Source organism: Giraffa tippelskirchi, chromosome 11 (genome assembly GCF_054371585.1).
Source record: "Giraffa tippelskirchi isolate mGirTip1 chromosome 11, T2T-mGirTip1v1.2.pri, whole genome shotgun sequence".
NCBI classification, from domain to species: domain Eukaryota; kingdom Metazoa; phylum Chordata; class Mammalia; order Artiodactyla; family Giraffidae; genus Giraffa; species Giraffa tippelskirchi.
Window position 1 is genome coordinate 7,973,604 of NC_137285.1, and position 27,243 is coordinate 8,000,846.

Sequence of the window (27,243 nt, forward strand, 5' to 3'; positions counted from 1 at the left end):
GAGTGCATGTTCTGAGGCCAGATCGCCTTTGTTTCAGCCCTGCTCCACCATTCCTTAGCTGTGTGACCTTGCATAGGTGACTTAACCTCTCTGAACCTCAGTTTTCTCATCTGCAAAATGAGGCTAACACATGAGATCTTTCATATAGGATTGTTGGAAGGATTAAACAAACTGATATATAGAACAGTGCCTTGCACATGCGTGCGTGCCTGTGTGCTAAGTCGCTTCAGTCGAGTCCGACTCTGTGACGTAGTAGGTGCTCAATAAATATTAGCACAGGCAGTTACTAGAGTGCTATGTATTTTATTGATTTATTTATTTGCTTTTGGCTGTGCTGGGTCTTCGATGCTGCACGCAGGCTTTCTCTAGTTGTGCCGAGCGGGGAGAGCGAGGTCTACTCTCTAGTTGTGGTGTGCAGGCTTCTCATTGCAGTGGCTTCTTTTGTTGTGGAGCACGGGCTCTAGGGCACACAGGCTTCAGTAGTTTCGGCTCTCAGGGTCTAGAGGGCCGGCTCGGTAGTTGTGGCTCACGGGCTTAGTTGTGGGATCTTCCTGGACCAGGATCGAACCGGCGTCCCGTGCATTTCAAGGTAGGTTCTCAACTACTGGACGGCCGGGGAAGCCTTGCTGTGTGTTTTAAACACATAGCTTCTTTCACCTTATACTTTCCCAACGAGGCAGAGTGGATCATTCCTATTTCACAGATGAGGAAACTGAGTCTCACACCACTTGCTGAGATCACACAGCCACCCTGTGGCTGAGGCAGGTTCAAGCCAGAACCGTCTGACAACTAGATCTTACCCCAGATCTGACACCATTCCACACGTTTCTCACTATGGCTCAGCCTGATTCCCTGTAACAAGCGACAATGGCCGTAAAGTTTGCCTGTGGAGCAAGAGACGCCGGAGTCATTAGCCAGGGAAACAAAATTTTAATATTTATTTATAACGGGCACCATATGTTCCCTCTGATTTTTTTATTTAATTACATCATGGCAGATGGCTGGGTGTTAAAGGCCATTAAGCTAATGGCACTTTGCCTTCTCATTTATTTTCTCGAGTTTTGGGAAAGATGAATGAAAGGGGACCTCGAGCTGTGAGCTCTGGGCGGTGGCGGCTGAGTCTCTGTCCTGGAAACCGAGGGAGTGCGGAGTCGGGGTTCTGGAGACACTTCCTGGGAGGTGGGTGAGGATGCAAGAGGTGTGCACATGCTCGAATATGCAGAATCTTGGATGAAAGCAGTCTCATTTTTTGGACCCAGGAAGTAAATCTGTATATACAGAAGTGCCCATTGCAGCGTCACACAGTGGCCAGAAACTGGAGAAAAGAATACAGCACGCCCATCCTAGGCACTGTGGGCTCATTACACTCTAGCACACCCATGAGAGAGGAGAGTGTGTCCCAGAGGGGGGCTCCGCACACCAGGTGAGGGTGCAAAATTCTTCCCCAGGGTTAGTTGGGTGAATAAAATTCTCCGTTCCTGAAGACTGTGAGTGAAAGCCACAAGACTGGGATTTATAATGGTTATTTCTCAAACTATTTCATTACCTCTTTCACCGGCCAAGTGAGTGGTCCAGGAGCAGGAAGGATGAGAGGAACTTTGATTAAAGGAGTCTGGGGTCCATCTAGCTGAAGAAGAAGTGTCTGAGGGATGTCTCCAAGCTCAGGAATGATCCTTCCTTTGAGGCTGGGATTCAACTGAGAGATGCAAAGGGTGAGAAAGAGGGCTGGTTCTCCTGGTGGTTTGCTCCAAGCGTGCCCTTACATCATGACACTGAGACTAAGTTCTGCACTTGAATTCATGCCCCACTTCTTGCCTGCTGTATGCACGGATGAGCTACTTAATCTCTGTGAGCCTTAGCTTGCTCGTCTGTAGGATGGGTGTAATCGTGCCCACACTTCACATTCATGAGAGGTCATGTATTGCTTTCCAGGAATCTGGGGTGAAGATCTGCATTCAGGAGGTTTAGCATAGCGCTATTTATGTACAAGGAAGGAAAACAAAATATTTTACACATCTAACAGTAAGGAAAAGATTGGATGAGTCAGGGTGTATTCCGGGTAACTGATACATGGGTAAGCAGTTTATTTAGGTGAAGAGCACACTAATCCCTTTCCTTCCCTGGTGAAAGTCGCTCAGTCGTGTCCGACTCTTTGCGACCCCATGGACTATACAGTCCATGGAATTCTCCAGGCCAGAATCCTGGAGTGGGTAGCCTTTCCCTTCTCCAGGGGATCTTCCCAACCCGGGATCAAACCCAGGTCTCCCGCACTGCAGGCAGATTCTCTACCAGCTGAGCCAGACCCTGAGTGGGGAAGAAAAACAGGGAAGGGAAAACACAGCAACACAAGGCGGTGCTGTCAGGCAGCTCCCACTGAGGGCAACCGAGGCTGGAGACACTCAGGGGGCCTGTGCAGGAACAGCCTCAGAGGTATTCCATCAGAGGGGCGAGGGAGCAGGGCGTTTATACACCGACTCCCATCTGTCATCAATTGAGTCTGCTTCCAAATGGCATTTGGAAGTCAGTTCTATAGGTAGGGCACAGACCTCCTCTATTACAGATTTACCAGACTGGCAGAAACAAAAAGGGTGACAGCATCAAGCGCTGATGGGATTTGTAGCCATAGGCATGCTCATCATACATTACTGGGGAAGGTGGTGATGGGGGATTGTCACTACAGCCAGTTTAGAGAACAGATCATCATTTCCTGGGATAGTCATAAGATGCTCTCACAGTAAGACCCAGCAGTTGCACTCTGAGATATACACCCCCTACGTTATCTTGGACACATGTATCAGGAAACAAAGATAATAGTGTTTGCAGCAACTAGGGAGGGGATTTCATTCTGCCAAAGCCATATGAGCTGAGACTTGATGATGAGGAAGCCCCGTGAAGGAAAATGAGATCCTTGTAACAGGAAAGAGGAGCACTGAGAGGCCAAACCACATATATTCTCTATAAGTCATAGTAAGAGGTAACACTGACACTTGCACATATTAATTCAATTTAATATTTAGTCCTTACACCAGTGCTATGAGGTAAGTACTGTTATTTCCCCCATTTTACAGATAGGGAAACTGAGGTATATAGGGGTTAATAACCACCTCAGAGCATTCTAGGGAAGATCAAATGGTGCAATGGAAATAAGATGCTCAACACAGTGTCTGTGCATTTCAGTTCAGTTCAGTCACTCAGTCGTGTCCAACTCTTTGCAACACCATGGACTGTAGCACACCAGGCCTCTCTGTCCATCACCAATTCCCGGAGCTTACTCAAACCCATGTCCATTGAGTCGGTGATGCCATCCAACCAACTCATCCTCTGTCATCCCCTTCTCCTCCTGCCTTCAATCTTTCCCAGCATCAGGGTCTTTTCCAATGAGTCAACTCTTTGCATCAGGTGGCCAAAGTATTGGAATTTCAGCTTCAACATCAGTCCTTCCAATAAATATTCAGGACTGATCTCCTTTAGGATGGACTGGTTGGATCTCCTTGCAATCCAAGGGACTCTCAAGAGTCTTCTCCAACACCACAGTTCAAAAGCATCAATTCTTTGGCACTCAGCCTTCTTTATAGTCCAACTCTCACATCTATACATGACTACTGGAAAAACCATAGTTTTGACTAGACGGACCTTTGTGGACAAAGTAATGTCTCTGCTTTTTAATATGCTGTCTAGGCTGGCCATAACTTTCCCTCTAAGAAGTAAGTGTCTTTTAATTTCATGGCTGCAGTCACCATCTGCAGTGATTTTGGAGCCCCCCAAAATAAAGTCTGCCACTGTTTCCATGGTTTCCCCATCTATTTGCTATGAAGTGATGGCACCAGATGCCATGATTTTAGTTTTCTGAATGTTGAGCTTTAAGTCAACTTTTTCACTCTCCTCTTTCACTTTCATCAAGAGATTCTTTAGTTCTTCTTCGCTTTCTGCATATCTGAGGTTATTGATATTTCTCCTGGCAATCTTGATTCTAGCTTGTGCTTCATCCAGCCCAGCGTTTCTTATGATGTACTCTGCATATAAATTAAACAAGCAGGGTGACAATATACAGCCTTGACATACTTCCTCACCTACTTGGAACCAGTCTGTTGTTCCACGTTGAGTTCTAACCTGCATACAGATTTCTCAAGAGGCAGGTCAGATGGTCTGGTATTCCCATCTCTTTCAGAATTTTCCACAGTTTATTGTGATCCACACAGTCAAAGGGTTTGGCATAGTCAATAAAGCAGAAGTATGTGTTTTTCTGGAACTCTCTTGCTTTTTCGATGATCCAGCGGATGTTGGCAATTTGCTCTCTGGTTCCTCTGCCTGCTCTAAAACCAGCTTGAACATCTGGAAGTTCACGGTTCACGTATTGCTGAAGCCTGGCTTGGAGAATTTTGAACATTACTTTACTAGCGTGTGAGATGAGTGCAATTGTGCAGTAGTTTGAGCATTCTTTGGCATTGCCTTTCTTAGGGATTGTAATGAAAACTGACCTTTTCCAATCCTTTGGCCACTGCTGAGTTTTCCAGATTTGCTGGCATATTGAGTGCAGCACTTTCACAGCATCATCATTTAGAATTTGAAATAGCTCACTCAACTGGAATTCATGTGTATTTGGTATTAGCAAATGCCAGTGGTTTCTGATATTTTTACTATTCAGCCAAGACCAAAAGGTAACCACTGACCTGGGCTCCCAGTTTCTTGGAGGTCCCCAGGTGCATCTCCTACCCAGAACAGTGAAGAAGTTGAACTTACGCAAACGTGATTTCTCAGCATCTTTTTCTTGGCAAGTTTGGATGGTCAGGGAATCAGCTGGTGTCTGGGCTTGTACCCTGAGATCAAGTTCAGGGAGTTGTGGAAAGAGAACCAGGCCCCTGCCCAGCCTTATGGGCTTCCAGCCAGACATACCTGCTCCCCAGAATCTGGAGGGGAAAGCACGATGGCCCCCCAGGGAGGGAGCCGAGGGACAGGCTGTACCTCCTGTTTTCCCTTCCCTCAGGGCAGCTCTGCCCTGCCCATCATATTCTTGGCAGCTCAGCACCCGAGGTTCATTCTGGTGCTAAAAATAGGCTGTGTTTAGACACTCTGGGGCTCCGGCTGGAAACACGAACTGCAGTAACCAAACACTGTCATTCCCGCAAAGGGGGCCTCTCAGCCTCCCTGTCATGGCAACTCACGCCAACCCAGGGAGGGAGGCAGGGTAGGGGGTTTGTGCCACTTTCCGCAGATGGGGAAACTGATGCTCAGAGCGGGTCTCATGTGAAAGGAAAGGGATGAGGCTGTGATAGCCAGCTTTCAGGGAATGCCATCTCTGCCCCTGTGGGTGATCTCATCAAGTCCTCCCCAGCACCCTGGGAGGGAGACTTCTAGGCGCTACCCGCTTTGCCGAGAGAAAACGACAGCTCAGAGAGGTAAAGACACCTGTCGAGTCTTGTTAATGCGATTCTGGCATCCAGCTTGTGATGAACAGCCGGAAACAGAGGAGAAGGGGCAGCTGGAGGCCAAGGCATGCCCCCGGCCCAGGGTGGGACGTACATAAGCTACGGAGTACAGGGCACCAATCACACCTACTTTGCAGGCTGCCAGGAGGGAGGAGTTGGCTAGAGGTTTGTAAAACCTTCAAACACAGTGTTCAATCTTTGGTAGGCGTACAGCCAGTTAGTTCCATTCCCCAGTTCTGTCTGGAGAGACACAGACAAAGAGAGATCCAGAGAGACTTGGAAAGAAAGAGAGGGAAGGGAGAGGAAGGATGATGGATGGACAGGAGAGACAGAAGTTTCCCTGGGGGAAGTGGGATTGGCTCAGCAGCGGCCCCTGCACCCCAGGACCACCCAAAGCTGAGAAACGCAAGATGCTGCTGCAGACAGCCCTGCATTTACGACTCCCTTCAGCTGTCACTCGGGGCTTTGGCACACGGCAGGGACCCGTGGTGGAGGTTAAGTCCTCTGATTCTGCTCCCTCATTTTCTGCACCAGTGTTCCCTGGGGACTCACCTTGTGCCAGAGGATGGGGCTGATGTAGTGAGAGCACAGACAGGGTCCCACTTACACGGGGCTTGGATTCCAGGGCCCTCCAGGTGACCTCCTCCTCCTCCCAGCACCAGCAGTTTGGTGTGGGCGACTCGAGTTAGCATCCGCCTTCCCCAGGAGAAGCCCCCTCCTTAGAATCCATGCCCCCCTCTTTCCCAACCTCATGTCCGACACCACCACTGCCTCAGTCTCTTTCTGTTCCCTGCCAGCTTCTAATGAGCTCATTATCCTCTTAAAACCCATTTGGCACTCACTTAGAGAAAAGATGTGTTGAAATATAAAAGAATGGGAAGGGAACAACAAAAAGGAACTAGACCCAGAAATATCCTCAGAGAGACAGAGCCACAGGAAACACAACAGCGGAAATCTTTGCTGTCTCCATACCCACAGCAGATGTGCTGCTTGCTGTTGGCAAGGGGCTCTGAAGGCGGCTCACGTGTGCTCATGGGAGGGACAGGGGCTGAGGGCTTTTCTTGAGCACCTACTATGTGCCAGACGCACATAGTACAATTTTTTTTTTGGTCCTACAATTTTTTTTTTAATTGGGGTATAGTCACTTTACAATGCTGTGTTTGTTTTCTGCTATACAACAAAGTCAGCTAGATGTATACATATATCCCCTCCCTCTTGGACTTCCCTCCCACCCCACACCTCCATCCCACCCATCGAGGTTACCACAGAGCACCAAGCTGAGCTCCCTGTGCTTTTCCTACAGTTTTTAATGCAATCCTCCAAGCAATATATTTTGGGGGGAGTGTCAAGCTTCTATATCCACTTAACATGTCAGGAGCCTCAGTTGGCGAGAAGAGGTGCTACCTTGCTCCAGTCACACAGGTGGTGGATGGAAGAGGTGGGATTTGAACCCAGGTCCGTCTGCCTGCAGAGTCCATGCTCTTGCCGGCGTGCCTCTGGAAGGACTGGTGTCCCCCCTGCCTATTCTCATGAGGGCTGCTGGTCTTTCTTCATCCTGGCCCAGCTGCGGAAATCTCTGCCATGTGTGTGATTTACGAGGAATACCAGGGGACACCCATCACTGCCTGGGGGTTTTTAAGCTGATAAGAGGCTGGTCTTTCCAAAGTGTCAGTGTGACCATGAAACTTCAGCCATGGGTTTACATGTGTTCCCCGGGAAGGGGAACACATGTAAACCCATACTACAATATTGTAAAGTAATTAGCCCCCAACTAAAATTAATAAATTTATTTTAAAAAAAAACACAAAACTTCAGTTAGAGCACAGTCCAGGCTTCTGAGCTTGGCATTCAAGGCTCCCCAGGGTCTGAGCCCAACCCACCGCTTCACTGCCTTTCTCCCCGGCCCTAAGCTCCTCAGCTGCCTCCACCCCAGTGCCCCGCCCCGGGCGTGTTCTGCTCCTCCTCCCTAAAGTGTCCTTCTGCTGTTTCTTCACCCAGAAAGCTGACTCCTCCTGCAAGACCTGCCAGCTTAAAGACCCCTGCCAGAGGGAAGCCCTCTCTGCTTCCCCTCAGGGCAGCTTCAGACCCTCACTTCTCGGAGCTCCCACATTCTGGGGCCTCTTACCCCAGGGTACAGAAACCGCTTGACATTGTAAGCCAACATCTAGGAAATTTTGTGCAAGCACTCTTCTCTGGGCATATGCCTGTAATTATATTCTCAAAGGAACACAAGACTAGAATAGATGCATGGTTAGGAACACAAGCTGTGAAATCAGATGAGCCTGGGTTTACCAGCCAGCTGCCACTTACCAGCTGTGTGGCCCCGGACAAGTTACTTTTTCACCCTGTGCCTCATTCCTCTCCTCTTTGAAATGGATCTAGATCTGCCTCATTGGATTAATATGAGGATTAAATCAGAGTATAATGTTTGTAGAGCAGTATCTGGCATTTAATAAGTGCTTGATAAACATTAGCTGTTAATATTAATTGCTGTTCTATATCATATATACATCTACTATGGGATTTATCATTGTCTCTCTAGTATAGTAATTTAATGTAGTGATTGTTTAAATTGCTCTCTCCCTCAGTAAACTCTGAATTCTTTGAAAGCAGCAACTCCGAATTATTTTTTTTTCAAATTATTTATTTCTGCATTCCAAGTACATGCACAGTAGGCAAGTAACACATGTTGCTAAGTGAATGGAGGAATGGGTGGATGAATGGGTGGGTGGAGAGCTGGATGAATGAGTAGGCTGCTACAATTCAGATGAATAGATAGATGAATGAATGGGTGATGGATGGATGGGTGGATGGATTGATGAACAGATGAATAATGAAGGGATGGAGGGGTCGGGGAATTGATGGGTAGATTAAAGAATGAATGATGGATGAGTGAATAGATTGTGACTTAATGGATGGATGGATGGGTAGGTGGACTGCTGGATAGATTAAAGGATGATGATGGATGGATGAACAGACAGTTTGACCCCACAAGAGCATGCATTTAGGGCTGTCTTGTTCATTGAATAGTTCCAAGTGCTTACAACGATAGCTAGTGCATGGAGGTGCTCAGTACTTAATTCTTGAATGAATAGGATGGCATAGGGAGGAACACTGGACTCTATCTTGAACCACAGTTAAACTCTCATGCGGCTGTCTGGATTGGTAGGGGCTGCCCCCATTCAAATCACCCACTGACTGACAACTGAATCCTTTGCGATGGCCAGGATTGTCACGAGGCCCCCTGCTGGTGGTGATATGAAACCACATAAGCCAAATGGAGTTCTCTTATTTTCTTTTTTTTTTCCATTTTCTAATTTACAATCTATTTTCTTCCAGACTGGTGATCCTGAATGTTTACTGAAAAAAACGTGGTTGTCAAACCTTTGTGCTCATGATCATCACCTGAGAGCACCTGGTTACACCTGTAGGTTTCCTCCACAGCCAGAAATTCTGATTGGAGAGATTAGGAATCTTCATGGGTAACCAGGCTCCCAAGTGATGCTGAATCAGATGCTCCTTGGACCACACTCTGAGGGGCCCTCATAGAATGAGCCGCCACTGGTCACTGGGAGCAGGTAGAGATGGACTGCTGCTTTGGGAGCTGTCTCGGAAATCCCAAGTGATGCCCAGACCGTGTGGGAGAAAGAGTCATAGAGACAGGGATTCGGAGCTGTGCTTTTGTGTTCGGACCATCCTAGGTTCCAATCCCACCTCCACCACTCACCAGCTGTGTATCTTCAGCTTCCTCATCTGTAAAATGGGAAATAGTCACTTCCCATGGGAACATGGGGAAGAGTAATTAATACACATGGAAGGCTCAGTACAAAGCAGGGCGTGCCATACACAGTAAATACTGAGTGAATGCATATATTGGTAAACAATTCTGCTTTCCTTCCTTCTCCTTTTCTTCCTTGGATAGAAGAGAGGGGCTCTGTGTTTGAACTCTTCCATTACAACGTGATCCCGGTGAGAGAAGGAACTGTGTCTCTTGGGTTCACAGCTTTATTTCCAGCACCTAGGACAGTGCCTTGAGGAGGGCATGGCAACCCACTCCAGTATTCTTGCCTGAAAAATCCCATGGACAGAGGAGCCAGGCAGGCTACAGTCTACATGGGGTCATAAAGAGTCAGACAGACTGAAGCAACTTAGCATGCACACAGGACAGTGCCTGCTACACAGTAGGTCCTCTACAAATATGTGTTTGGGGGAAAAATGAACAAATTTGATCTAGTTCAGTATCAGCCAGGTCCAGCAGACAGTTTGGCAAAGACCTAGGAAGTACATTTGGACTTAAAGTAACCCCCATGAACCAGCATATATTTGACAAATATGCAGACGTATTGGGCTTAAGAAGGGCTTCCCCGATGGCTCAGCAGTAAAGAATCTGCCTGCAACGCAGGAGATGCAAGAGGTGCAGGGTCGATCGCTGGGTTCGGAAGATCCCTTGGAGAAGGAAATGGCAGCCCACTCCAGTATTCGTGCGTGAGAGATCTCATGGACAGAGGAACCTGGTGGGCTACAGTCCAAAGGGTCGCAAAGAGTCAAACATACTGAGCACTGAGCGATGGGGCTTAAGAACCTGAGTCTGTCCAAGATACAGCTTGTCCCAGGACAAGGACCAGTAGGAGTCGCTTTTACCGAGCACTGCTGAGTTCTTTGGGCCACTGGTTTCCTCCCTCTCTGGACTCTGCATTCCCCCCTACCTTGAGAATGTTCAAGAAAGCTTTAAGTTCTGGCCTCCATCAGGAGATTTCTTATATCTGTACCTGTGCTCTTTTGTAGGTGGCAGCCCTGAGCCCTAATGCTTCACCAGATGAAAGCCCGCCAGCTTCCGTTTCCACGAGGTAGACAGGCCGAGCTTGGTCCCCAGCTGAGGAAGAGGCCTTCAGTGAATTAATCCAGCTCCTATAGGCCTGAGCAACCAAGAAGGGGCAAGAAGTGAACTCCAACTGCCTGTGAACCCTCACAAAATCCTCCTCCGATTGCTGTTTTCAAAGTTCTTTGGGAATTCTGAGGCAGAGAACAAGATGTAGGAAAATGGGACCAACTCCTGAGTGCCCTGAGCCTCAGAACCCCTTTCATGGCCCAAAGAAGCTCACCTTGAGCTCGGGAGGGCTGGTGAACCCTGTCCTCTCTTCTCTTGGCGTCAGTCAAGCATTATTGGACTTGCCCTCCTGCTCTGAACTTGGCAGTCACCTTCACAGCGGGATTAAAACTGAAGACCCCCAGGGGCTCCATCCCTAAGGAAAGCTTGAGAAACAAAGCCCCTCCCTTCTCTCCCTGGACCACACCCCCCAACCCCCAGCTGAGCCCCAGCGATCCAGTCCGGAATGATCCCACTATGGCCAAGCTCTGGTTCAAATTCCAGCGGTACTTCCGCAGGAAACCTGTACGTTTCTTTACCTTCCTGGTGCTCTACCTGATGGCTGGGAGCCTTGTCTTCCTTCACTCCGGTTTTGTGGGTCAGCCTGCCATCTCCCAGAACCAGGCCAACCCTGCTGCGGGGGCCCCAGCGGAGGGCGCTGAGCTGACCTTCCTGGGTGACTTAAATCTGGGCAGAGGCTTCCGGGACACAGGTGAAGTCTCAAGCATCGCCCGCAGGTACGGACCCTGGTTCAAGGGCAAGGACGGGAATGAGAGAGCCAAGCTGGGGGACTACGGGGGAGCCTGGAGCCGGGCCCTCAAGGGGAGGGTCGTCCGGGAGAAGGAGGAGGAGCGAGGTAAGAAGGGTGAGCCTCTGGGCTGGAAGGTGGCTGAGGACAAGGGAAGGGGGATGATGATATTAATAATAATATAGTAACAGCTGCCAGTGTTCAGTGTTTCATAGGAACCAGCCATTATATATGCAGGAGGTTTCACAGAGGAGAAAATTGAAGCTCAGAGACATTAGGTAGCTTGCCCAGGGTCACACAGCTTATAAACATCCACGCTTAGAGTTGAACCCTGAATCTGTCAGAGTTCAACATCTGACCCTCCCATGCAGCCCTTTTTAGCCCTTGTTACATGCACCTGAAAATCAAAACCCCGAGCATCTATTGAGCAGTTACTAAGGGCCAGGTACTTTTCCAAGCACTTGACAGGCATCAAATTATCACCACAACTCTATGTGATAGGTGCTATTATTCCCATGTTAAAGATGAGGAAACTGAGGCACCAGGAGCCTAAGGTCATGCAGCTAGCTAGTGGCAGAGCTTCTGGTCCCTGCAGTCTGCCTCTCCGTCCATGTAGCTGGATCCCTTGGTGAGGGTGCTTAGGGGACTTCGTTTTGTTGCATTTTCTTAGCCTGTCACAGTCAAAATGGGCTTTTCTTCCCAAGTACATCACCTCCTTTGAGTTTCACTACACACCATGGACTTAAGGAATGTGATCCTATGCCCAGTTAACAGACATGGAAACAGGCTTGGAGAAGTGAAAACTTTCTCCAAGGCCACATAGCTGGTCAATGACAAGTTCAAAGCAGACACATCTGGCCTGGATGCTGGCTCTATGACTACTTCCCAGGGTCAACCGGTGTCTGCCCATTGGAGCAGCATTCTGGGGAGGACCCTACAACCCCCGCAATTCATGAGATTAACATGATGGACATTTCCAGAATCACAGCCAGATGGTTTGGGAGGATCTACCACCAACCGGGATAGAAGGGAAACCTCCCCGGCCCTTGTGTTCCCTGCCACATGTCACACTTCTTCTGTGATTCAACTTGTGAAAAACCCCTTCTCCCATCGTGGAAGGAAGCAGGACTATTGGAGGGGACTCGTTCTGGGGAGCATGCTTCCCTGCTTCAGTCCCAACCTGCTCCTAGCTCAGGGCCATCCAGAAGACAGCATCATCTTACCCTCAGGAATTTCCTAGAATTCCACTTCCTTAAAAATTTCACAGGGCAGTGAGGGAGAAGGTGGGAGGTAGCAGAATGGCTTAGGGGACTTGGATTCGTAGTCCACCTCCACTTCAACCAGTCATGCAGTCCAAGCAAGTGGCTCGACCCTTTTCATGCCTCAGTTTTGTCATCTGTAAAATGGGAACAATGGCCTCCTTCCTGCCAGGCTTCTCCTGAGAGTTTGATGAGACATGCTTATGGAAACCCCTAGCATGATGCCTGCACGGAGTAGAGTCTTAGGGGTGATCAGGAAGGTCTTGTGGATCCACTTGGGTAAGGGACTCCATCTTATAGGCATAGCTGAGGTGTGAGGTGCTACCTTGATGGAGAAATTCCCTCGCCACCTTCTCCAATCACCAAGCTTCATCTCATCCCAGCCACTCCAAACTCCTTCTGCTACTTTGCAAGCCCTGTCACACTTAGGATAAATTCCAGAGCCCCCGCCATGGCCCACCATGTTGTAACACTTAGCCTTACATGTTGTAACATTAACATGTAACACTTCCCACCCACTTCACCACACATCTCTCTCCACTTTGCTTCTTGATATTCATTGAACACTCCAATCCCGATCCTACCTCAGGATCTTTTTATAGTTAGTCCCTTCCATCTGGGATGCTCTTCCCCATATCTTTGCATGGCTCCCTTCCTCCCTTCCATCAGGTCTCCAGTCAAACCATGCCATCCCTTAGAGGTCTTCCTGGAATGCCCTAAAGTAGCCCCATTTTGTGCCTGGTCAGGACCACATTCCCCCATTCTATTTTTGTCATAGTACTCATCACCATCTGAAAGTATCTTGCTTTTATTTGCTTCCTTAGTTTCTTAATTTTTGAAAATTCATTTACTTATTTATTTTATTTTTGGCTGTGCTTGGTCTTGGTTGCTGCGTGGGTTTTCTCTAGTTGTGAAGAGCAGGGCTAGTTTCTAGTTGCAGTGCACACGCTTCTCATTGCAGTGGCTTCTCTTGTTGTGGAACATAGGCTCTAGGCATGCAGGCTTCAGTAGTTGCAGCATGAAGACCCAATAGTTGTGGTACACAGGCTTAATTGTCCCGTGGCCTGTGAGATCTTCCTGGACCAGGGATCAAACCAGTGTCCCCGGCATTGCAAGGTGAATGCTTAACCACTGGACCACCAGAGAAGCACTTTGCTTCCTTATAGTCTATCTCTACTACTAGACTGTCAGCTCCATGAAGACAGAGATAGTACCTGTCCCGATTGCTTTGTTCTATCAGCACCTTGGACAGCACCAGAAACAAAGATGGTGCTCAGTACCTACTGGTTGCATTAATGAGTTATTGGATGGACAAATGAAGGAATGACCAGCCTGCTGCCTGGAGTGTCTCCCCAGGGTTAGCTCTACTCTTCCTCCAGGTCTCAGCTTAGCTCACCTCCAGAAAATTGTCCTGACCCCCCTCTAGGCTTGATTAAATGTTCCTCCTCTCTCATGGCCCTTATGTGAATGGTAATTGCCTGCGTTTGTTGAGGTCCTCTGATAGAATATAATTCCCTAATGGCAAAACTGATACATCCAACAACAATAGAAACACCCACCCTGATTTATTATGAGAATGAAATACCACTGCCACTGTTACGATTAATTATTACCCTTTCTTGAGCACCTACTACATGCCAACCACTGTTCTGTTTGCTTTTCATATGTTATTTGAATGAAATGATATATGTAAAGTGCTTATCAGATCTCTTGGTTTCTAATAATAGGTCACTTAATAGTTGCTGCCACTAGTATTAATAGTAGTAGAAATAGCAGCTAAATATATATTGAATGGTTATTATAGGCTAGACTATCATTGCCTTATGTAATTATCACAACAACTCAACAAGTTAAAGACTATTATTATCCTATTTTACAAATGGGAAAATTTAAAACTCAGAAGTCACTTACCCCAGGTTACTCAGATGGTGAGTAGAGGACCTGAGGTTTGAAGTAAAGTTCATTTAATTCCAAAGCTTGTGAGCCATCTCCTGTACCATGCTACCCCACCCCTTGCTTCTGGAAATCTTAGATATTTTAAGAAGTATAAAGAGAGATGGAAGAGAAAATAAGAAAGAAGCCTGGAGCTTAGAGCTCTCAGCAGGCAGCTTTGAAATCAGGCAGTCTTACTAAGAAAACACAATTCAGACTGTCCTTGATTAACTTATTCAGAGTTCAGCAAGGAAAGACAACATATTAGATTAATGCTAATAAAAATGAGATGCTTCCTTGACCTGATGCTAACACATTTGGTTTTTATCTGAAGTTGGCAAGGGCTCTGCTTGATGCAGCGATGCAAGACTTAAGCCGTAAAGGACTCGGAGCCCATCACGGGGCAGGAGGGGAAGGTGGAGCTGCTCCCAGGCTGGGCTGGGGCTGGGCAGGAAGTCTGACTTCCTGGGTGGAGCTGGCACCTGCAACGTGCCAGTCACCTTGCTAGGCTTTCGAGATCCTGTGCTCTGAGCAGCCACATGAGGGTTCAAATCCCAGTTCTGCAGTGGCTTGTGCAGCTCTGGGCAGATCACCTGTTTCCTTTGGGAGGTAAAAGGTACTTAACATCAGATGTCTGTTGTGATGATTATATAAGATAAATCGATGGCATGCTCTCTAAATGCCAGGCACTCTTCTAAATACTTTGCAGCTGTTACATCCCATAGTCTTCTTGGCAGCCCAGTTAAGTAGACACTGTCGTTAACTCCCCATTCCAGGGAGGAACTGGAGGCACAGAGAGGTTAGGTAACCTGCCCAAGGTTAACCAGCAGGCTGCTGCTGCTTCTGCTGCTAAGTCGTGTCAGTCATGTCTGACTCCGTGTGACCCCATAGACGGCAGCCCACCAGGCTCCGCCATCCCCGGGATTCTCCAGGCAAGAACACTGGAGTGGGTTGCCATTTCCTTCTCCAATGCATGAAAGTGAAAAGTGAACGTGAAGTCGTTTAGTCATGTCCAACTCTTCGCGACCCCATGGACTGCAGCCTACCAGGCTCCACCGTCCATGGGATTTTCCAGGCGAGAGTACTGGAGTGGGGTGCCATTGCCTTCTCTGCAGCAGGAGGAGAGGGTAAATCAACATTTGAATCTTACACTTGAACCCTCAGCACTATGTCGTCTCAGTTCTCAGTGCACAGACAGTGTTCAGCACAGACCCTGGAACCCAGTAAGCACTTAGTGCGTGCTGGCTATTATTGTTAATATTGTAATTCTGTAGTAGAGAACAGAGGTGATGTGACTTGCCTTAGGGGACCCAGTTGTCAGGGGCAGAGCCAGGAGCCGACTCCAGTTTGATTTCAAAGTCTGTGCTGTTTCTGTTCCCCCCCTGAGCACAGAGGGTGTTGGGCTGGGCATGAAGGAGGATGCAGGAGATTTAGTCAGCATTTTTGGAAGCGACCACAGAGCTCCCACTTCCCACCTCCTCCCACTGAAGATGCAATCTCGGCAGGTATGGAGGGTCGGCTCTCTGTCAGACTGTGTGCTCATATTCAGCCTCACATCTGTAGGAAGTATTAAACTATTTTTCATAGATGAAGAAACAGAGGCTCAAAGAGGTTAAAGGACTTGCCCCATGTCACACAGCTGCTAAGTGGCAGAGCAGACTCCAACTTGTTGCTGTTTGCATCCAAAGCTCTTCTTCTTCTTTTTTTTTAAAAAATAATTTTATTTATTTGTTTTTGGTTGTGCTGGGTCTTCGTTGCTGCATGGGCTTTTCTCTAGTTGCAACTAGCAGGAGCTACTCTCTAGTAAGGGTGCATGGACTTCTCATTGCAGTGGCTTCTCGTTGCAGAGCATGGGCCGCAGGACGAGCAGGATTCAATGGTGCGGGCTTTGTGGTGTGCAGGCTTAGCTGCTCTGAGGCATGTGGGGTCTTCCCGGATCAGGGATCAAACCGTGTCTCCTGCATTGGCAAGTGGATTCTTTACCACTGAGCCACCAGTTCAGTTCAGTTCAGTCACTCAGTCATGTTTGACTCTTTGTGACCCCGTGGACTGCAGCATGCCAGGCTTCCCTGTCCATCACCAACTCCCAGAGCTTACTCAAACTCATGTCCATTGAGTCGGTGATGCCATCCAACCATCTCATCCTCTGTCATCCCCTTCTCCTCTCGCTTTCAATCTTTCCTAGCACCAGGGTCTTTTCCAAGGAGTCAGTTCTTCACATCAGGTGGCCAAAGTATTGGAGTTTCAGCTTCAACATCGATTTCCTTTGATGATGGATTGGTTGGATCTCCTTGCAATCCAAGGGACTCTCAAGAGTCTTCTCCAACACCACAGTTCAAAAGCATCAATTCTTTGGCACTCAGTTTTCTTTATAGTCCAACTCTTACATCCGTACATGACTACTAGAAAAACCATAGCTTTGACTAGACGGACTTTTGTTGGCAAAGTAATGTCTCTGCTTTTTAATATGCTGTCTAGGTTTGTCATAGCTTTTCTTCCAAGGAGCAAGCATCTTTTAATTTCGTGGCTGCAATCACCATCTGCAGTAATTTTGGAGCCCAGAAAAATAAAGTCAGCCACTGTTTCCTCGTCTATTTGCCATGAATTGATGGGACTGGATGCCATGATCTTAGTTTTCTGAATGTTGAGTTTTAAGCCAAATTTTTCATTCTCCTCTTTCACTTTCATCAAGAGGCTCTTTAGTTCTTCTTTACTTTCTGCCATAAGTGTGGTGTTATCTGCCTATCTGAGGTTATCTATATTTCTCCTGGCAATCTTGATTCCAGCTTGTGCTTCATCCACCCCAGCGTTTCTCATGATGTACTCTGCATATAAGTTAAATAAGCAGAGTGACAATATACAGCCTTGACGAACTCCTTTCCTGATTTGCGACCAGTCTGTTGTTCCATGTCCAGTTCTAACTGTTGCTTAAAAAAGATCCAGAGCCACCAGGGAAGCCCCTAAAGGTCTTATTCTTAACCACTTAGCTATATTGTTCATTGTTCAGTCACTCAGTCACGTCCAACTCTTAATAGAATCCCTACTACATTCTTTCATTCATTCCATATTTATTGCTTGTCCGTTTGCCCTGCCCTGTGCTGGGAGGTGGAGACACAAGAATGATTCAAGCACACTTTTTTTTTTTCGGTCTGAGGAATAGTCGTAGCCCCAGGGAAAAGAAAGGCAAGTAAAAAGATGAATTATATTTTAAAATGTAACTTTTTTCTTGATTATCAAAGTCACACATGCTTATTGTAGAAAAATTAGAATACATAACAAAAAGAGATAAGAGTTAAAATAGCCCAGAGTCCCACCATCCAACAGCAGTCACAATCAGCACTGTTGAGGTATCACCTTCATCTTCCTGTTTCCTCCCTTGTGGGTTTATTTCTAAAGAATTGTTGTTCAGTCACTAAGTCGTGTCTGACTCTTTGCAATCTTATGGACTGCAGTACTCGAGGCTTCCCTGTCCTTCACCATCTCACAGAGTTGAGTCGGTGATTTCTAAATAATAGAACAGTATATATATATATACCATATATATATATATGGCATCATGTTGTTCTTTTCCCCACAATAGCACTTTTTCATTTTGTTAAAAATTCTTCCACAGTGGGCCTAAATTCTTCATAGTCTGAAAAAATAATGCACAGTACTTGGAAAATTGTTTAGAAAAGTGTTAAGGTGGGGTAAACCAGGGGACTCTGGGATCCCAAGGGAGGGATCCCATTGGGTCATGGGGCTGTATCATGCCTTCCTTGGGGAGGAGATAGTTGAGCTGAGCCTGTAGGATCCTTGGACTCTGACCAAAGTGAAAGATGCATCCCTTCTACCCCAAGGGAGCCTAGATATGAGCAGGAGTTCCAGGAATGGAATTTCCTGTACAAAGAAGCCCAGACAGCACTGGAGTGATCCTTCTGAAGGACAACTTTCCAAGATAGTGAAGAATCCCCAGCAGGAAAGTAACCATTTCTCTTCTCCACGAAGAGATCAATCTTATATTCAATTTTTTTTTCTTACAGTCAGTTTTAAAAATACCCCTGTAGGGACTTCCCTGGTGGTCCAGTGGCTAAAATTCCATGCTCCCATCGCAGAGGGGGCCAGGTCCAATCCCTGGTGGGGGAATTAGATCCCACATGCGGCAACTAAGAGTTAACCTGCCTCAACTTAAAAAAAAAAAAAAAAAAGATGGGCTTCCCTGGTAGCTCAGTGGTAAAGAATCTGCCTGCCAGTGCAGGAGACACAGGGTCAATCCCTGGTCCGGGAAGATCCCACATGCCACGGAGCAAGTAAGCCCATGTGCCACAGCTATTGAGCCTGTGTTCTCAATAGAACACAGGGAGCCGCAACTACTGAGCCCTCGTGCCGCAGCTACTGAAACCCAAGCACCCTGGAGACCATGCTTCACAAGAAGAGAAGCTACCACGAAGTGAAGCCCGAGTGCCACAACTAGAAAAAAAGCCCGCACAGCAACGAAGACCGAGCACAGACAAAAATAAAATAAATAAATAAAACTCTTTCCCAAAAAAAGTCTCGTGTGCTGCACCTAAGACCCAGAGCAGCCAATAAACAAATATTTTTTAACAATACCCCCGTATTGGTGGTGTTCAATCAAGGGCTGCTATTGCAAAGTACCATGAACTGGGTGGCTTGAAACAACAGAAATGTATTACCTTGCAGTTCAGGAGGCTAAAAGTCCAACATCAAGATGGGCTCTCAAAGCCCCTAAGAAGGAATCTCTTGCAAGCCTTTCCCCCAGCTTCTGGCATCAGCAGGAACCCTTGGCCTTCCTTGCAGCTGTAAAACACCAGTCATTGCCTCTGTTTTCACACAGTCTTGTCCTTGTGTCTCTGGGACTTCAGAGAGCTGCTTTCTTATAAGGACACCAGTCATGTTGGATGGGGACCCACCTACTCCAGTATCACCTCATAATTAATTACATCAGAAGTGACCCTGTTTCCAAGAAGGTCACATTCCGAGGTACTAGGCTTAGGACTTCAAATGATCTTTTTTTATGAGGGGCACAGTTCAACCCAAAACACCCTTCTGGGTTTTTTTTTTTTTTTTTCAATTTTTATTTCATTTATTTTGCTGTGTCCGGTCTTGGCTGTGGCACACAGGATCTTCATTATGTCATGTGGGATCTTTGGTCACGGCGCGCTGACTCTCTAGTTGTGGCGTGGGCTCAGTGGTTGCAGCAAGCAGGAACTTGGTCGCTCCGAGGCACGTGGGATCTTATTTCCCCAACCAGAGACTGAACTTGCGTCCCTTGCGCTGCAAGGAGAATTCTTAACCCCTGGACCACCAGGGAAATCCTACACCCTTATATTTTATTTCCACTTTTCAGGCAGGACCTTGAGTAATACTGCCCAGGCTACTTGCAGTGTCAGAATTAGAACCCAGATCTGGTAGACTCCGAAACTGGTCCTTGAGGACACGTAATACCTCCTGTCTGTGAATCTGCTCACAAACAATAAATAAGAGGAATACAAATTAGCACATGTTTAGCTATCCTCTTAACAAATTACCTTTATTGAAGCGAGCAAAGTTGCTTGAAAAGGAAGATTAATTGAAGCAAAAGAGGGAAAAAAAGGAAAGGAAAGGGGAAAAAAACACAGTCAGGAGAACGCTTTTCCAGATATTTGTGCTCTCTCCTGGGCTCATCCCTCGCTGGTTTCTGCGCTTGAAATAAATAGCCAGGCTGGGACGGGACTTTGCCGTTTCAGCAATATTCGGATGGCTGCTCCGATGAGCTGATAGATTATGTGAACTCAGCCATTAATTCACCCTCAAGTGGCCTGTGAATTTTGTCCCTGTTTTACATACTCGACCTCCCCCTCATCTCCGGGAGATTCTGCCACTACAGCAGAACTTGAGGAAAATCGGAAGTGGGTTGGATGGCAGCCCACCCCCTCCCACCCCCACCCCCACCATGAGCTTATGGCTAACTGGGTGCTAGAGCTCCAGCAACAGGGTCACCGCTTGTGTTGGCCACAGCCTGCACTGAAAGGTCAGGAGGGAAAGAGTCGCCAGCCCTTCCTTGCCCAAGGCAAGAAGGAAATAGACTCAGTATCTGTTTCCTGACCCAAAGAGCTCAGCCCCTCCGTCAGGTCACAGTATATAGCGTGCCCATGCTTCTCCAGAGCATCAGCGAAGGGGACCATGAGTCTCTTTTTCCCTCCTGTGGACAGAGGAAGAAAAGGAGGTTCATCTGTTCCCATAACAAGTCTTTGAGCAGCTGTTGTGCAGGTCATCTCAGCCTGATGTCTGGCCTGGTAGGAGGGTTAGGGAAGGGATGGTACAGCATTTAAAAGCCCAGGCTTTGGGGTAGATGGACCTATGGTCAAGTATTAAGTCCTCTTGCAAAAGACCCTCCGTCTCCCATCATCCCTCCAGGAAGGTGTCTCCGGCGGGATGGAGAAGCCTTTCTCCCAAGCCGAGACTAAGTGTGGTACACAAGAAAGGGCAGCCTAAACAGGCACATAGTCTAGACTCTCCCAGCTGGGTGGACTCAAGCAACTTAGCTTGGCAGTCAACATATTAGTCAGTGCTCCTTTGATGGCAGGTGACAAAAAACCCATCTTGAATCAGCTTAAGCCAAAGAAGAAAATGTAGTGTGTCTTGTCACCAAACTACCGAAGGGGTTAGGTTGTCAAACGAATGAATTGTGCCATTCTCTTCCTAACTCTTATCTCTGCTTGCCTCTGACTTATCTTGGTTCTCCTGCACAGACTGACTTTGTGCCAGGGGTCTTGGTTTTTGGTAGCTCTGGGCTTAGAGAATACCAGTGTCACAACTCAAGTGAGACAGATTCTTTCTCCCAGCTTTAATCTAAGAATCCAAAGAGTAGGTCATGTGTCCTTCCCCGGAGCCATCGATCAATGGCTGGTGGCAGGTACAGTATGATTGGCTCTTCCAAGGTCAGTGTCTCTCCAGGGTCAGAGCAGGTAAGGGCTTCCCAGGTGGTGGTGTTAGTATAGAATCCGCCTCCCCATGGAGGCACCAGTTTGATCTCTGGCTCAGGAAGGTCCCCTGGACAAGGAAATGGCAACCCACTCCAGTAGTCTTGCCTGGAAAATCCCGTGGACAGAGCAGCCTGGCAGGCGGGCTACAGTCCATGGGGGTTGCAAAGAGTGGGACGTGACTGAGCACGCACACACGCATGCAACAGAAAAGTACGAGGACAGGGTGCTTGGCAGGGACAGAGAGTACCATGACAGTCCACTCGTTCACCCTACAGTGGACAGGTGTGTACATACACTCCACTCCTATTAATTTGATTATAAAACTCTCATCTAACACAATCCACAATCCCACCTACAGTCCAATGCACCTACCCTCACCCTCTGGTGAGACCACCCATGGTCACAGTACATCCAGCTCAAGCCCAGCATTTCTGGGTCATGAGCACTCCTCTCTGTCAGGGCTCAGTGTGGTATCTTGTGATCCTGAAGTCTGTGGGCCAAATGGAAGTGAAGCCTCCCCAAACGTACAATGGTTGGAGGACAGATCTGGGCTTCAATTTTAAGCGAGGTGCTTCCAAGCGGTAGGCACACAGGCAGATTGCATGTTTTCAAATTCTACTTAGAAACGAGTGAGATGGAGTAACACAAGGGGGGACCAGTCAGAAAGCATATGCCGTAGGCCAGATACAAAGATTCACCTCTAAGACAGAGAGACAGAACAGTCATTAGGGTCAGCCTCTTCGTCTGTAAGATGGGTTAATAAGAAGGTGTGAGGACTGAACTTTTTTAAATGAGGCATGGCACATAGTAGGTACTCAATGCATATTCTCCCTCTCTCTCACACACACAGCTTTTGATCTGATGACCATGACCTCATTCTGCCAAAATAAGCAGCGGTTGCCTCACTTTCCCTTTTCCTTCCTCTCCTTCCTCCTTTTTTTTTTCTCCTCCTGCCCATCCTTGGACACTCTGTCCTCTAGTGAACTATTGAACTAAGGTTACTTGCCAACAATGGCCCCTGGAAGTTCTCTCTCTCAGCCCAGATGTAAATGTCACACACACACACACACACACACACCCCTCCCCGGGCCATGTTTCCTTCTGTGACACAGGAGAGTCATCCATTGTTGAACAAGCACAGTGACAAGATGTCGGCTTTTCCAGACCTGTCACCGTCTGATGTCCCTGCTCCAGGGAGGCAATGTTCCTCTTAAAGATGGACTGTTCTTAGTCGACCAAATCACCTCTGTCTTATGAAAGAAATTCAAGGTGATCTGGGTTGAGACACATCTCCAGTGAGGCTGACAAATTCTGCACTTCCCAGGGCAGCGTTGAGGGGACACAATTGCTCTGTAACAAGCCAGTATCCTCTGCTAGACCCTGTTCTCCCCCACAAGTGAGGGGGGGCGAGGAGCCCACGGTTTAAATAGACAGCAGCCTAGGCCTCAGTGAGATCAGGTGGCATGTAGCATTTTCCTCAATCATTCTCCAAGAGGGCTGATTAATTCCAAGGGCTGGCTGCGTCCCTCAGTCTCACCTCCAGTGACTCCCAAATGCAAGAGCACTGGTTTGGGGTCCCAGAGACCTAAATTTAAATCTTTACTCTACCATCAGTTAGTTTCAAGTCTGGGACAGCTCACTTCACCTTTCTGGGCCTCTGTTCAACCATCTAAGAACAGAGTGTAAGCATGCCAAGAGCCACAGCACCTGGGTCATTGCAAAGGTCCCCGGATTCAAGGAGAAACAAGAGGGACTTCCCTCGTGGCCCAGTGGTTAAGACTTCGCCTTCCAGTGCAGGGGACGCAGGTTTGATCCCCAGTCCGGGACAGGAGCTCTAAGATCCCACATGCTTCCCAGTCAGAAATCAAAACATGAAACAGAAACAGTATTGTCACAAATTCCATAAAGACTTTAAAATGGTCCACAACAGAAAAAAATATCTTAAAAAAAAAAAAAGCAAAGAGAAACAAGCAGTGCAGTAGTTCAGAACATGGGCCCTGCAGCCAGATTGCTTGGGTCCAAACCCAACCCCACGTGTATAAGCTGTGTTTCCACGGGCAGATGACTTAGCCTCTCGGGGCCTCCATTTTCTCTTCTACACTGACGGGGAATATCAATACTTCCCTCACAGGCTCATTCTAGGGATTCACTGAGACAGTATGTGTAAAGCACTTAGCAAAGTGTATGTCCGAATTAATAATGATTGTAAGAACACATGGGAAAAGACTTGATAAACTGTAAAGTACCGTCTTCATGTACTATTTACCATGAAGTATAGGAACACATGTACTAATCTAAGAAAACTAGGTGGATGATATATCATTGGATGGTTGTTTACGTAATTTAAAATTTTCCTTTTGGGGACTACCAAGGTGGTCCAGTGGTTCAGACTTCCCCTTCCAACGCAGCAGGTGTGAATTCAACCCCTGGTTGAGAAGCTAAGACCCCACATGCCTCGCAGCCAAAAACCCAAAACTTAAAACAGAAGCAAGATTGTAACAAACTCAATAAAGACTTTAAAAATGGTCCACATCAAACAGAATCTTCAAAAAAAAAAATTTCCTTCTGGATGAAAGCATTTACCTTGGCTCACAAGGTGGGAAAACTGTGAAGAACTTAAAACAGCACTGTGAATGTCTGGTCTCTTGTTCCACTCACCTTAACTTTGTGCCTATTATATGCAAGACCCTGTGGAAGAAACGTTTATACAAATAAGTCCATTTTAACCTCATTGGGCTGACATTTTCATCCCCACAATGAAGGAAACTGGGCCTCAGAGAGTTTAACTGGCCTAAATGCACTGGAATGTCACCAAAGTGAGATGGTGACTTGGATCTTGAGATGTCCAAGCCCAGTGTTCCTTCCAAGAAAAAAAAAAAAACCTTAAGTCATCTTGTAGAAATGACAGCAGGCAGTCAACTTATCAAGCTCTTCAGAGCTATCTTAATAAGAGTCTCGTGTGCTTGGTGCTTAGGGAATGAGGTTAGCTTGGGTTGCTGGGTGCCCAGTTGTCATCAGTAGAGCCCAGGGGTGTGACCTTAACCCTGGCTGTGGAAGGTCCCTTCCTCCCCTCTGTTGACCTCCAGGGCCCACAGCCTTACCCACAGGACTCCTCTGCCCCCGTAGACCAAGCTCTGCCAATGCACATGAGTTTCAGTCTCTCCTGTTTCCACTTTACTGCTCAGAGGAAGGAATTGGTACCAGGGGGTCAACAAAACCACATAGCCAGAGGCATACTTTTCACTTCTGAAACCCTTTCAGCTTTGTCCCCCTCCCCCACCACCCCAGATCTGACTCTTCTCATCTTCCCAAAGCCAAGTACATCGGCTGCTACCTGGATGACACCCGGAGCCGGGCCCTTCGTGGCGTGTCCTTTTTCGACTACAAAAAGATGACTGTCTTCCGTTGCCAGGACAACTGTGCTGAACGGTAGGGCCCCGGCGTCCCAGGCTCCCTGCATTCAGACCCTTTCCTTCGCAGCTTCCTACCTGTGGTGGTCTTTCTTTTTTCCATGGGAGGGCATGATGAAGGATGGATATGTGAGTGTAAGGGAAGGGTGATGCAAGGGTGTGTGTGTGTGTGTGTGCGCATGCGTGTGCACATTCTCTTGCCTGAAAAATCCCATGGACAGAGGAGCCTGTCTCATGGACGCTGGAGGTCAAGAGTAGGGAGCTGGTCTGTAGGAATCTGTGATTGTGCACTTGTGTGAGGCTGTGCTTAGGTGTGAGTTTACAGTGTACACTCTGCAGGGTGATGTGTTTGTGAGCTTAATGCCAACACCCAATTGCCTTTCAATAATAGTGGCTGTGAGTGCCGGAGTCTCTGTGGATATGTTGGCAAGGGTCCAGAATTGTGGGAAAAGCACAAGTGAATGTTTACCTGCATGCACAAGTAGATGTTTACGTGCAGGCAAGTGTGAGTCTGTGAGCATGAGGCTTGTGAGATGCCTGTGGGAAAGCTGAGGTGGGAGCCTGCAATCAGGGATATTTAGTGGTTGCCCAGCCAAGAGACTATTCATTCCTCTCCCAGGGAGAAACACTCACCTGTCCAGGCAATGTTTTCCAATCTAAGGAGAAAATGATGTTCTCGATTAGAACATGCCCTAAGGGGAGGGAGCTGACTTTTCGAGAGTAGACAGGCCCTAGAGGACCGGGGAGTGGGGACCCTCGGGCCAGGCCTGGGAACCAGCCCTGCTGCCCTGGAGGCAGCGAGCAGTGAGCGAACCTGCTCCTCCCCCAGGCCCTGGGTCCCTGACTGTAGCTTCTAACATGCTGACCTTCAGACTCGAGCCTGCTGCCTCTGGAGGTCACGAGCTCTGAAAGAGCTTGGCTGCATGGCTGGAGTGGAAATGGGCAAGTGGGTGGCCAAGGGACCCTTCCCTCTCTCCCTGATTAGGAAACACTGTCTGCTTTATAATCAGCTTCCAGAACAGTCCACCATCAAAATCCTGAACTCAGGACCACCTCCAGCTTAGGAGAGACTCCCAGCTCTCTAGGATATTGATTGATTAGTTTATTGATTGGACTGTGGGGAGACAGAGGTAAATCGCAGGGGCCATGCCCTCAGAGGGGTCTTGGGGGTGCTGAAGAGTTAGTATTTGCAAAGCAAACGTTTGAGGGCAGCGCCTGGCAGAGAGCAAGTGTAAGCGCTTGCCGTTCTGTGGCCCAAGCCTGCTCATGCTTCTGTCTCCCCAACTAGCTGGGGAGCCCCTTGGGGGCAGGCCCTTGCTGACGCACCTCTGCCTCTATCTGGAAGCATGTGTGGGCAGCCAACAAGCACGTGCGGAACCAAACTGAACTACGCAAGTTGATCTGACTCATCTTCTGAAGCTCAATCTTGGCTGTCACCTCCTGAGAAGTCTCTCCTGACACCCCAGGCATGTTGGGGGCCTCCTGCATTTCCACCATCTACGATTTATTCCATCTCACCCTCATCTCACTGTGTAGTCCTTTTCTAGTTACATGCTTGTCTCTGCACGTAAGCTGTGAGCTCTAGGACGTGCGCGTCAGCATCAACTGGGATGTGAAAGTCACTGTCGTGTCCAACTTTTGAGATCCCAAGGACTGTACAGTCCATGGGATTCTCCAGGCCAGAATACTGGAGTGGGTAGCCTTTCCTTTGTCCAGGGGATCTTCCCAATGCAGGGATAGAACCCAGGTCTCTGGCATTGCAGGCAGGTTCTTTACCAGCTGAGCCACAAGGGAAGCCCAAGTATACTGGAGTGGGTAGCCTATCCCTTCTCCAGCAGATCTTTCCGACCCTTGAATTGAACTGGGGTCTCCTGCATTGCAGGAGGATTCTTTACCAACTGAGCTATCAGGGAAGCTCACCTGGGATCTTTCAAAACAAACTGCTGGGCCCTACCCCACCCCCAATTTTCAATTTGTTGGGTTTGAGGTGGAGTCCAAGAATTTACATTTTTAACAAGTTTCCAGATGATACTGGATGCTGCTGGTCCCGGGACCAGAGTTGGAGCACTGCTGCTCTGACTTTCACATCCAACTGGGAAACTTTGAAAGCTCCTGCTGTCCAGTAGTGGTCCTTCCATCAGTGGGTCCAGTTATATGTGATGGGCCCCAGGGACAACTGAGAACCAAGGTTTTGGAGAGACAGAGAGATGGAAGAAGGAGGCTGACCCAGCCCCTAGATGCCCAGATAGTTTAAGCTGCTCCTACTGCATCTGCAATTTATTTTGAGGGGCTCCAAAATCACTGCAGATGGTGATTGCAGCCATGAAATTAAGACGCTTGCTTCTTGGAAGAAACGCAATGACCAACCTAGACAGAATATTATAAAGCAGAGACATTACTTTGCCAACAAAGGTCTGACTAGTCAAAGCTATGGTTTTACCAGTAGTCATGTATGGATGTGAGAGTTGAACTATAAAGAAAGCTGAGCACTGAAGAATTGATGCTTTTGAACTGTGGTGTTGGAGAAGACTCTTGAGAGTCCCTTGGACTGCAAGGAGATCCAACCAGTCCATCCTAAAGGAAATCAGTCCTGAATATTCATTGGAAGGACTGATGCTGAAGCTGAAACTCCAATA

The 27,243-nt window shown here is 47.8% G+C and overlaps 1 protein-coding gene and 1 long non-coding RNA gene across 7 annotated transcripts in view; one reads left to right on the plus strand and one right to left on the minus strand.

Moving 5' to 3' along the window:
- WSCD2 (WSC domain containing 2) overlaps positions 1-27,243 on the plus strand; it is a 180,715-nt gene that overhangs the window by 118,577 nt on the left and 34,895 nt on the right. For all 6 annotated transcript variants that reach the window (XM_081542965.1, XM_081542966.1, XM_081542968.1 and 3 more), the window contains 2 exons: positions 10,212-11,149; positions 24,512-24,626. In XM_081542965.1, coding sequence (XP_081399091.1) covers positions 10,771-11,149; positions 24,512-24,626 — 494 coding nt within the window. In that variant the 5' untranslated portion in view covers positions 10,212-10,770. The remainder of the gene's footprint in view (positions 1-10,211; positions 11,150-24,511; positions 24,627-27,243) is intronic.
- Positions 916-19,129, minus strand: LOC145526702 (uncharacterized). The gene is made up of 4 exons (XR_014069092.1): positions 18,906-19,129; positions 10,196-10,342; positions 1,547-1,696; positions 916-1,268 (listed from the first exon to the last, which is right to left on the minus strand). It is a non-coding gene; the product is annotated as an uncharacterized LOC145526702 (long non-coding RNA).